General features: G+C 43.0%; 5 protein-coding genes across 5 annotated transcripts; 2 read left to right on the top strand and 3 right to left on the bottom strand.

The window, feature by feature from the left end:
- Positions 1 to 119: 119 nt before the first annotated feature.
- On the top strand, positions 120 to 1570 carry EAF02_010549 (uncharacterized protein; the record flags this gene model as incomplete). Its single annotated transcript, XM_038906597.1, has 2 exons — positions 120 to 169; positions 235 to 1570. 2 exons carry the CDS (start codon positions 120 to 122, stop codon positions 1568 to 1570), a joined length of 1386 nt encoding a protein of 461 aa, XP_038753467.1.
- Positions 1571 to 3997: 2427 nt separating this feature from the next.
- On the bottom strand, positions 3998 to 5556 carry EAF02_010548 (uncharacterized protein; the record flags this gene model as incomplete). Its single annotated transcript, XM_038906596.1, has 2 exons — positions 3998 to 4893; positions 4953 to 5556. The coding sequence occupies 2 exons, from the start codon at positions 5554 to 5556 to the stop codon at positions 3998 to 4000; spliced, it is 1500 nt and encodes a 499-aa protein (XP_038753466.1).
- A 129-nt stretch (positions 5557 to 5685) lies between these two features.
- Positions 5686 to 7505, top strand: EAF02_010547 (uncharacterized protein; the record flags this gene model as incomplete). Its single annotated transcript, XM_038906595.1, has 6 exons — positions 5686 to 5739; positions 5788 to 5843; positions 5894 to 6135; positions 6186 to 6230; positions 6320 to 7132; positions 7194 to 7505. The coding sequence occupies 6 exons, from the start codon at positions 5686 to 5688 to the stop codon at positions 7343 to 7345; spliced, it is 1362 nt and encodes a 453-aa protein (XP_038753465.1). The 3' UTR covers positions 7346 to 7505.
- A 213-nt stretch (positions 7506 to 7718) lies between these two features.
- On the bottom strand, positions 7719 to 9450 carry EAF02_010546 (uncharacterized protein; the record flags this gene model as incomplete). The annotated part of the gene is made up of 2 exons (XM_038906594.1): positions 7719 to 7819; positions 7911 to 9450. 2 exons carry the CDS (start codon positions 9448 to 9450, stop codon positions 7719 to 7721), a joined length of 1641 nt encoding a protein of 546 aa, XP_038753464.1.
- Positions 9451 to 10164: 714 nt separating this feature from the next.
- On the bottom strand, positions 10165 to 11589 carry EAF02_010545 (uncharacterized protein; the record flags this gene model as incomplete). Its single annotated transcript, XM_038906593.1, has 4 exons — positions 10165 to 10430; positions 10489 to 10943; positions 10989 to 11341; positions 11413 to 11589. 4 exons carry the CDS (start codon positions 11587 to 11589, stop codon positions 10165 to 10167), a joined length of 1251 nt encoding a protein of 416 aa, XP_038753463.1.
- Between the last annotated feature and the right edge of the window lie 25 nt (positions 11590 to 11614).

Below are 11614 nucleotides of genomic sequence, written 5' to 3'. Positions count from 1 at the left end.
GTCACTTCACAACCCGTCACTGATAAGGATTTACGATAAGAATCAACAACCTTGCACAACAATCATCTCAATTTCTACTATCTTAGATTCATGCAAAATAGCAGCGTCTTTAGCTCACCATGAGTGAGCTATTCAATTACCTTCTTGATAACGAGCCCCAGTTTCGTCGGTAAGTTTCTTCCCCGCAGTCCTACATTCAGCTTCTATATCAAAATACTAACTACCGCCATCCAGAGCAAGACTTGCAGCCTTGTACTCTGACTTCCGTCAACAGCAGACGTTAAATCCAGATGGCTACCAAGCAAATATCGAAGCATGGCAAAAGGCACTGGCAAAGGCGGCTAGAGCTGGAGTCATGCCATCTCAAGGGTCGAGTCCCGATTTACTGATTTTAAGGGCCGATGACGAATTATTGCGCGCATTAGATACGAATGAATGGGGAAGACCTTTGTCCCTGGGAGCTGTTTTTCAAGAAGCAATCGCGAAGAAAGAGTTGATGCCTCTGGGAGATTTCTTGAATGCTACCGACAGTATGTACAACAGGTCTTGGACTATAAAGCCTTGGGATATAGTAGGATGGGGATTGAAGCAAATTGGTATATCTTTTGGAGGAGGCAAGCTGCCGGGTAGTAAATTGGTCATTCTTGGAAATGTCGAGGAAGCAGCAAAAGTGTTCGCAGGCAAAAGTGGTACAAAGACAGGGAGGGTGGGAAGGATATATTCCAGAAGAATGTTCAAGGAGGAGTTTGGTAATGTTCTTGGGGAGCATCCTCTTTCAGATGTGGATATGGATGCTTTCTTGAAATTTCTTGCGAGGGACAAGAAAATTATAGCCTGTGATGGCGAAACCATCAAGCTGAAAGCACCAACAGACACAAAAACTCCAACCATAACTCAAGAGGACACCTCGATAGCATCATTAAAATCTCTGATTGCTGATCTTGAGATTCAAACAAAATTGTTCGCTGAAAAGGTCGACATCATGGAGCGCACAGCGAAAGAAGCTGTTGCAAAGAAAAATCGTGTGTCAGCCCTGGCAGCCCTGAGGTCGAAGAAAAGTGCGGAAACTACTCTTGCAAATCGACATGCTACTTTATCACAATTAGAAGAAGTACTTTCCAAGATCGAACAAGCAGCTGATCAAGTCGATCTTGTCCGAATCATGGAGTCCAGTACAAAGGTTTTATCAAGTCTCAACAAGGAGATTGGTGGTGTAGAGAGAGTGGATGACGTGGTTGATCAATTGAGGGAGCAAATGGGACAAGTTGACGAGGTCGGAGATATTATTGCTGAGCCTGGACAAGCGAATGTGGTGGATGAGACCGAGGTGGATGACGAACTGGAAGCTATGGAGAAGGAAGAGACGAGGAAGATTGAAGAAAAAGAACGTTTGGTCAAGGAGGAGAAAGAAAGAAAGGAGGCTGCAGATACAAAGCGCAAGTTGGATGAATTGGAGGAAGTGGAACAACAGGCGAGAGAGGCCCAGAAGGAAGAAGAAGTTGTTGTTGAGAGTACACAGGGTTTACGACGAATGTCTTTAGAACCAGAGCCAATACCAGAGCAGGCTTGATGCATTTGTATTATTTTTTATTTGTAGATTGGATCTTTTTTACGGGGGTTTCACATATACGGCGTTAATAGTTAAACCGGATATACATTTCTTCTGATGATATGAAATCAAATCTCAAGGACAAATTTTGTTTGAGAACAATGGTGTGGTAATCTCCTGTCTATCCATGACTGAGTGACCGGAAATCACAGCGACTCAACGAGGAACTCTCACACCCATGAGTTGTTTATCAAGCGAGCTCCCGGTAAGCTCCTCCCATCATGATTCGTGTGTGTTTCTCGTATTCGCTTCCACCCAGGAGATCATTCAAATTTCAAAGTTACATGTATTGCCATCTCATTTCTATCCAGGAGTCGCAGATTCCTTTTCAAGTTTTCACTTCATCCGCACCGAGTGAGCTAATGGTCCAGTCGAACGGTAATCAAAATTACAAAAACATCTCAATGCTCAGAGTTTCTCAGCCCTAACTCTCCTAACTTTCAGAACCGTTTCTGTATTCGACCAATCTACAATTCTTCGATCCTGTCACTCATTGCTTGATAACTACTCATCCTGACTTCTCGAAGACGTCGAATAGATACATGTTGACACGATCTTCAGTTTCTAGTCTTTCACATCATACAAGAAGTGCACTTTGTAAATTTTTATTCATTATTTCATTCATTAACCCATATCTACTCGCATGACTTCTACTCCCATCACTAGTACAGTCTCGCTCTGCGCAATAAATCTTGTTACTCAGTACTTGAACTGTTGCATTAAAGAAATCAAATGGCAGTTCAGATCTATAGTCTACTCAAATAGAGGCGGTTTTGAATGGCACTGAACACACCACTTAGGTATTTCGCAGGGAACAGCACCACATTCAACACTCTCAGGCAAGAAGATAGTTTGAAAATGTGACGCTGATCTCCAGATAACTTACTTTTTGTACGTAGGATAGTCCCCTCTTCTAATACTTGCAAGTGTCATTCCCAGTAAGTTAAAATATCAAAGACAACGCATAATTAGCAAACCTTTCAGATGAGGGAGTGTAATTATATTATTCAATAGGCCATTCCTTAATGTCTCCAAGCCAAGTACGCTCTCTCGAGCATCCCTCAAAAAATCTATGGCAGCCTCTCACTTACTTATTTGCCTCTTGCTGTTTCACCCACCTACCCGTCTCCCCGTCTCCCCGTCTCCCCCCTCCTGAGAACATACCAAAAATCCAAACCAGCAAAAGAGGTTCCACTACTCTTGTAGTGTACATCCTCTCGCCCACACTCAAGTATCTTGAGGGTCCACAGAAGCACGTCTGCTCCGAGACCGATATCGACACAGTTTTTCTTACTACGGATAAAGGGCTAGGGGAGGTCATTGTTTGCCATCACCCTTATAATTATGGATTCAAACCATTTTAATATTTAACCTCATGTTGACTACTCTAGTCTAATCAGGGTATATTTTTAATTCATGGGATTAAACCACGTGTTGGACTCTAGAAATCTGCAGAATTTCGAGTCAATCATAGGACTTCCTATAAAGTGGATCCGTGGGTTTGAACCAGGTATCCGCGGAGATCAAATCCGAAGTATCCCAAATACCATTAAGTCATGATGGTAATTGGTGATGAAGGGGACGGTTTTTAAAAAAATAAAGGTAAAGGGTTTTAGTTGGGAGGAAGGGGTGAACGTAGACGGTGGGAATTGGGGAAGGAGCGTGACTGGAGCTAGGACAAAACGCTACTTATTGTCACGGTCGGGTGATACCACCATATCAAAATAAGAAGGAGTGAGAAATTATTTGTTTGTAATTATGAAAACATAAACAATGATAGAAAGAACATCATAACAGATAATTGAATCTCTTCAGCCTTCTGAAGTAGTTTATCACTTCCTCATCGTTCTCGACATCACGGATCATCTCCTGCGCCATATTAAGCAATGATTATCAACGAACACTCACCAAGCAATCATTCTGCTATGTTCTAGGTATTCTGGTATACCACACAAAATTAGTCCAGAATGTATTTAATAGTTAACCTTAGTTTTGGAAATGGTCGAGATAGAAAGCGAGCTTTACTAGCGGTAATTTACTAGCGGTAATCAATGCCCATTATTGACTGATCTCTTATTCCTACTTAGTGCCTAGGCATACTCGAACTTAGGAGATGGGAGATGTTAAGGAGAGAAGTGATACGCCTAGCGCAATCTAGTATTGATTGATCTGTACACATGAACTCGATATGGATTATTTCTTGATTGTCTAGGAGGGATAGAATATGAATCGCTTGTATAAATTCAAGGTGATGGAATAATTGTAAACCTCATATGGCTATGAAACTGCTAGACCGTGAAGGCCCATCAGGGATAATTTATATGAAAATAAGGAAGAGAATTGAAAGGATTGAAGGTTGAGAAAGGGTATCTTATATATTAGTTTCATCTATTGTGGCTGCAACGGCTCATCTTTGTTCATATTTGCTCCTGCTCCTGCTCCTGCAAATGCATCTTGTCGCTCTTGTACATGCGTTATTGGCATGCTTTTATCGTATTGTGATGATGGTGGAGCAGCCATCACGTACTCTGGTAGTCCTGCACTCTCTGAGAAGAACCGCCCATTAGGTGGTGGACTGTTGGCTTCTGATGCCCCAGGCAGTGGTGGTATTGGGTTATTTTCAGATGTCCGCTCGCGTGGAACCCCTGGTAGCAAATCTTCCCGCCCCTTTCCAACTTCCCCGCTGAGTGCAATACCTGATGAATCTTGACTAGATGCCTGTAGCACTGTCGCAGATGCTAAAGAATCCGCTTCTAACTCTTTAGAAGGCTTGTTTTTCGCGATCCTTTGACGAGCCTGAGCTATTAAGTCTTTAAAGCCATTTTTATGTTCTTCTCCCCATGCTTGCCCATCAAAATCCTTATCCTTGATGTGAGCGGATAATGCGCTTGGTTGTGGCGCTCTCGATCCCAGCGTCCTTTCCCAAGAATCGAGATCTCTTTTTAATTGCGCCGTACTCCTTGGATTTTTCGCATCACAGTTGGCATTCCATATGGTTGTGTACTCTGTTAACCTTTTCCGCATCATTTCTTTCCCTCCAGCAGCAGATATTCCTAAATCTATAAGCTTTTTCTTCAAGGCTTGGTCTTTGATTAAACTGAAATTGACGACGGGTAATCGATCCGGCCGTCTGACTGGCTGAGATAAAGGAATTGAAGGTTTCGATAAAATGCTCGCAGATTGAGGAGTGGTCTCGGATTCCGCAAGGCACCTCCCAATGTGAGCTTCAACACTTTTTGCTGTCATCCGTCGATTGCATACCGGACATGCAGTAAGACCATCATCTGTGGGAACATGTTAGCCATTGCCCGTCAAATTATTGAATAGCTATATGCTCAATCACCAGGTTCAAAATCTGCATCATTATTCCCTTCGTCAATAACTATCACTGCTTCCTGCGCTGTCTCCGAGCTCTCGAGTCGTCTTGTTGCCTGGCGAGTCGAAGCCCTCGTTTTTTTATTGGCTTGCTCATCCCTTCCATCAAGATCTGATCTTCCACGCTTCCTCTTGGGAGATGTAACAATAGATTCCACCACAGGTTTCCTCGCAAGTTCCAGTGCCTCCGGTCTAGCCCTTTTAAAAGCTTCCACTAAATCCTCGATAGCAGCATTCGATTTCAGCTTGACTTCTTGGTCGTTCGATCTACATGCTGGGCATTTCGAGTCATTGTTGAGGCACCTTCGTATACAAAGTGAACAAAAGGTGTGCGAACAAGAAGTGATCATTGGCGTAGTAAAGAAGTCCTTACAGACTTGACATCGTAATAATGAGTCGACATCTGCGAGTTTAGAAAGTGGCGTCCCCAACCAATCCGTTGAATCTGCTATATCAAAAGAATCATCCTTTGGTCCTCTAATATTCATAGCTTCTTCGATAAAAGTCCTGGTCGATTTTTGGGGGGTGTTTGCCTTGCTTGCCGCATTCTTTCTTCTTGACGGAGGTGACATCCTGGAAATTTCGCGTAAAGTGGTTGACAGACGCGTCGCGACTCCCAGTTTATCAGTTGCCGTAACCTCGAAAATAAATCAGATAACAGCTCCAGCAACCTTTTGAGAGAACCACAAAAGTTGAACAAAATGGCGGATTTTAAAAGTTATCTTGCAGCGAGTATTTTGACAGAGGACAAAGTGGTAAGCAATTGTTTGTGGAGTTAAATTATTTTAACTGAAAGTTCTTAGGTCACTTATAAACTGCTTAGTCGGGTGCTCAAGGCCCATGTAAATACAGCAAAGGAGTAAGTCGTTCTCGAGCTTTGTAGTGTGCCTTCTGCTAACATTTTGGCAGAATGCTGTTTGAGTTTCATCGAGTACAGAATGCAAAGAAACCAGGGACAATTCATGCAACTTATCTCATTGGTGGAACAAAGAGAAAAGAAGCACCTATTGAGGTTGAGGCGCAAAAGGATGGCGAAGATGATTATATGCAGAGCAGTCCATTTGTCGGAAGCTCAATGCCACAGCTCGAAGGGAGTACTGGTGAAGGCTCTACATTTAGTATAACATTGACTCGAGAGGAGGATTTGGAAAGTTGGAACCCCGCCTTTGGCAAGCCATGCTTCGTAGCTAACAACCTACAGCAACACGGTCTCAATTTGAGCACATTTCCTCAATACATATATATAGTTTGGGGCCTCACCATTGAAGGTAGAACACATTTTAAGTCCAAACTCTCCAAGTACTAACAACTTGTAGGAGCTCCAATTGCTCTCAGATTCGACCCGAGAAGTCCAAACACTCGCCAAATCCGAAGACCCCCTCGAATCCTACCATAAATATGGAATAATTACCAACCCAAATGCTAAACGCCGTATCCGCAAAGCACCACCCATTGCAACTGCCACACAAGCATCTGTTCCAACCAGACCTGCGACTGCGAAATCCAAGCTTATTGAAGTCCAAGAGTCTGCTAAATCATCTTCTTCCTCCAAAAAGCCCGAATCCAAATCACAGCCATCCAATGCCAAAGATTTCTTTGGCAGCAGTGGAAAAGAAAAGACCAAGCCAAAGCCACAGGCAGAGTCTACAAGAGCCGAATCCACCACTGCGCCTTCAAGTAAAGAATCAACACCTGCTCCTCCTGCAAATCTCAAGCGCGAATCAAGTAGCATTTTCAAGGCGTTTGCGAAAACTCAGTCTAAGAAAGCAAAAATTGAGGAAACGGAATCTAGTGCGAAGGACGATTCAGCGATGAAAGATGTCTCGGACGATGACGAAGAAGATACATGGATGCCAGCGCCTGTCACTCAAGAAACCAAGGCTCAAGATCGAAGTTCCAGGAAAGCAACACAGGAGAGATTAAGGAAAATGATGGAAGATGATGAAGAAGAAGAAGAAGAAGAAGAAGAAGAAGAAAAGGCAGCACCCTCCCCAGCTCCTGAAACACCCGCCGAGGAGTTAGAAGAGGAAAAAGCACCTGAGGAAACCAAGGAAGAAGAACCTGTCGCAACTACAAGTAGTGGACGAAGAAGAGGTAGAAGAAGAGTCATGAAGAAGAGAACTGTGAAGGACGAAGATGGCTATTTAGGTAGGTTACTCGCAAGTTTTGTTATCCTTTTCCATGCGTAATGTACTAACCGAGATATCAGTAACGAAACAAGAAGCAGCCTGGGAATCATTTTCGGAAGACGAGCCTGCTCCAGCACCTAAAGCTAAAGCAGCGCCTGTTTCCACTCAACCCAAGAAGGATGCACCAAAGAAGGGACAGGGGAATATTATGGCGTTTTTTGGGAAGAAATAGTGTTTTTAGCGGAACTTCAGGGAGTGATTGTTGACGACATTTCATTGCGAGCTGAATTGAGCATCATAGAGGTTATGTGATAGCGGATAGCTTTGATCGATCCAAATATATTGGTAGCAAAAGAATATAATAAAACTAAATCACTGTCTTCGGATGCCAGACATGCAAAATGGCAAAAATTGAATTCAGATCTAACTTTTCTTTGCAGAACATCTAATACATACAATCTGCCTTGCTTCACCAACAAGTATGATCGAGCTAATCCGACAAGTCGCACAGAAAACTCCCTCCATAAACATAACTCCAATCATAGCATGGCCATTGCTTCCACACTTTTATGCAAATAAAAACCTCTTCTTGAGGATTAAAGACGTCAAGTCTCGAGGTCATAAGGATCAGCGCCCTCCCCGAACAAAAGATGTGGTTTCCGTTTTGCAAGATCAAGAATTGTTTGTGCAAAGACTGAGTTAGCCCCTTTGCAAATATTAGTATCTGGATTAATCATATGCAATGGGTCCTATAAGACACGTGAAGACGGAAAGGGGGAGAGAAAACGAAGACATACATGCAAACCAACTCCTCGTATACTCCTGTATACGGTTGACATTAATACTCTCATGAATCAATCCCAATCTACTCGCTTTCAAAACTAGGTTCAAACACTCCATGATCTCATCATCATCATTACTAGTCATGGCTTGCAACAGTAGAGACATAGGCCATGCATTTTCGGGGCCAATGTGTGGACCTCCGATACCTTTGAATGCTTTCCCTTCGAGATAGTATGGATTTCCTTCTTTAGACAAAATCATTTTTCTGGTATTTTTATAGATTTGGTCGTCATTGCTGCAAAACCCGAGAATTGGCAGTGCGAGGAGACTAGGCACATTGGCATCGTCCATGAGGATCTGTCCACCATAGCCATCTACTTCATATGCAAATACTTTACCCCATTTCTTGTGTTGTACGACAGCGTGCTTCATAATACCATCTTTGATACTTTGTGAGCGCTTCTCGAGAGTTTGGGCTAGATCGGAACGTTTGGCTACTTTGAGAATCTCGGCGGTGCGTTTCAATTCGACGGACATCTGCGCATTCGCTGGGATGAAGAAACCTAGAATCGTTGTATCGTCCGAAGGGCGGAAAGCGCTCCTTATCAAGCCCGTACCGTAATTTAATGGATTTCCAACACCAGATAATGGTAAAGTTTCGGTTCCCTGGTCGGTTCGACGGCTGAATGTGTAGGAATTACGTTGGAAACGGCCAGTCTTTGAATCGAAGCTTGATTCGGATTGTTGCTCGATGACCATGAGAAGGGTATCTAGTGCGGTCAACCACCGTGAATTGATAAAGTCAGTAGATTTAGTGTGGTTGTAGAAGGCGTTTCCTAGAGCCAGGAAGTTGGCAAGGGAATCTAGCTCATATTTACATTCAAAGACGAAAGATGGTTCGTATGCGGGGTGGACATTGTCATCTTGTCCGTTTTGCGATGCAGCAAGCTTCGAGGGCGGGGGAGGTTGAAATGCGTTGCAATATGGCGACTGTATAACATACTCTGCTTGTGTATTGATAGCTCCCAAAATCAGATTGAAAATAGCTGGATCTTTGTTTGACAAAGGCTGATACTGTAGCAGTTGGTTTGTAGAGTCTCTGAGCCACTCCGCATTGATGTCTCCCGTAACCACGAATGACTGCGCTCCCTGCCATTTCTGATTGCTCTGGGCACTTCTCGCCTTCAATTCCGTATGCTTTGTGGTTCCGTCGACGTGCCATCTTACAGTTGTATCGAGAGTATTGGGGAAAGCGTTTTCGAACAGTCTCGCGAGGTCCTTGTTAACCATCTTAAGTGACATATCATCGATGACCTTCTCCACCAAAGCCGAGGAGAATGTTCGACATTCCTCAGCAGGTCGTTGAAAAGGCAATTCCATAGGTCCATCAGATACTGGCCCATGCCTGAAAGTCGAATATTTCTTATAATCTGGACATGCTTTCGCATACTTATGAGGATCGTTTATTGGTTCTTGTGGTCGATATGGCGATTGAGCTATTGCGCCCAAAGCTCCGAGCCACAGGAGCCATGTTTGAAGGGGAAAATGGCCCATTGTAGTTGATTGAAGATATACGATAGGTAACGAAGCTTTGTCGAGCTTTTTCGAGAAGAATAAATCTTATTTCGACATCTGAATAAACGTGGATAGCTATTTGCTTTCTGAAATGAGAGCTGTTGCAATGAATTCGATGGTCCAAGCAATGATTGGCGTTTCGTGATGGAATATGTGCTCGTCTTTCTTCTGTTTAGATCAATTCAGCCTTTCATGAAGCATGAGTGAAGGATTTTCTTTCTGGAATCTCAATATTAGAACAATGCCAATTGAGATTCGATATCATAAATTATGAGTTGATAGAGGCTTGCGTCTGCAGAATGAATACTAGGTAAGTCGGGGAAATGGCAAGCCCACCAGCCGAATCTCTTGGCGGTGGGGTGCATCCGCGATCTCACATTAGAGCTAGGCTCCTAGGTAAACCGGTAGCTCTCTCAAGATAGACGAGCGAGACGAGATAGTTATTTCTAGAATCCGCTTAATTTATACACCTGTATCGTGGATCATTCAACACCCTTTTCAGGTTTTCATTAGATTTGCATATAGCATTATAGTTTGAAGATTACTCAGAAGTGGTGTAATTGGCCCCAAAAGTTTTAATCATATCATGTAATTATCACCGACGAGAATGGTATTACTATGAGCTTAAAAACAAAAAAGCAATAATATCTGTTTCGTCTCTACGTCTCAATTTCTCCTCCTTAGATACCTAAGTCATCTTTTCCCAAGCTGTAGCTGCAATTGGTTTATTTTTCTCAGCGCCTCCTCCTTCACTTGCTCCAATTCTATCTCTCGATCTCGCAAAGTCATGTAAATATCCGACTCCCCAGAAGATGTCTGCTCTTCAGGTGAGTGAGACCTGGTTCTTCCCTCGCCCAGGTTCAGGATTGTTTGCAGCTGCTTGTCATATGTGTATACTTGCGTGATGCGCTCATTTGCATCAATGACAACATGTCGAATATGCGATTGCGTACCAATATCTAAAAAGCAGGATCTAGGTTAGATGATACTTGGCTCTAAACTAGAGATTTCCCTCACCTTTGATTTTAAGTGCATCAAGAGAAGACTTCGAACAAAAGTTAAGAATAATGTAATCTTCGACAATACCCCATTTGTGATACTTCTCTCCAGCTTTAAATCTATCTACATGTTCTTCTAGTCTTCCATTGTTGCCAGATTGAAGTATCTCAATACCCCCTTTTTTGCCAAAGATAAAGAAATCGATTCGTCCATCCTTTGTTTCAACATATTCTGACAAAATCGGTATATTGTGAAGCTCCTGGCTAAGGCAAAAATACATCTCATCCTGCAGTGCTGCCTCTGGAATACCCCAATTAGTATTGGACTGGCGACTAGTATTTGACGAGGGAGAGCGATGATGCAGAATAGATGGGCTAAATCTTTCAATGGCGTTCAGACAAGCTTGCTGAAGGGCGGTTGTATCTGAACTGGTTCCTGCTGGCGGACCTGGAATGAGACGTCGATATGCGATTCTGTCTGGTGTTAGTATAAACAAAGGACAGGGTGAATGCACATACCTTCTATGTATTGGAGAAGCAAAAATATAGGTGACTTCGCTACTTCCATGCTTAAGATACTCTGCGTGTAGGAATCCCATTTTATAAAAAAATGCTAATGCATCCGTTTCATTCATTCCTGACTCTGTGTAGCCATTGGGTAGTCTCGCTACTTTACGCAATGCATCTGTAACATCCGAATATTTGAGATGGCTGCAAGATGGAGAACGTGTCAAATAGTTTTTCAGGTGTTTCTCTCCTACGACTGTCCAAACGCCTCTGCCCCATTGAGTAAGAAATTCCAGTAGGAAATCATGCTCGACAAGGATCTCATGACAGAAGTCTGGCGACCATCTTCGATGTTTTTGGATATTCTTATTGAGCGAGAAACGGTTAGCATATTCTTCAATAAACAACTTCTTCGGTGTAGCCGAGTAGAGATTACCTGTGAAATCAACATTTCAAAACAACCCAAAATTAATCCAACCATTCCCGGATGACCGTCAGTAGCAGAGTGAAGATACTCGGCTACAGCTACTCGATCAACGCTATCAGGATCAAGACGATTCTCCAGGATCCATTTACTAACTGCGGTCAATGTCTCATGTGATTTGAAGAGCATACATGAAGAACTGGATTTTGATGGT

This window comes from Botrytis sinoallii (genome assembly GCF_014898435.1).
Source record: "Botrytis sinoallii strain Bc 23 chromosome Unknown BSIN_026, whole genome shotgun sequence".
NCBI lineage: Eukaryota > Fungi > Ascomycota > Leotiomycetes > Helotiales > Sclerotiniaceae > Botrytis > Botrytis sinoallii.
The sequence above is the reverse complement of the archived record's forward strand: the minus strand, read 5'-3'. Positions and strand labels throughout refer to the sequence as shown.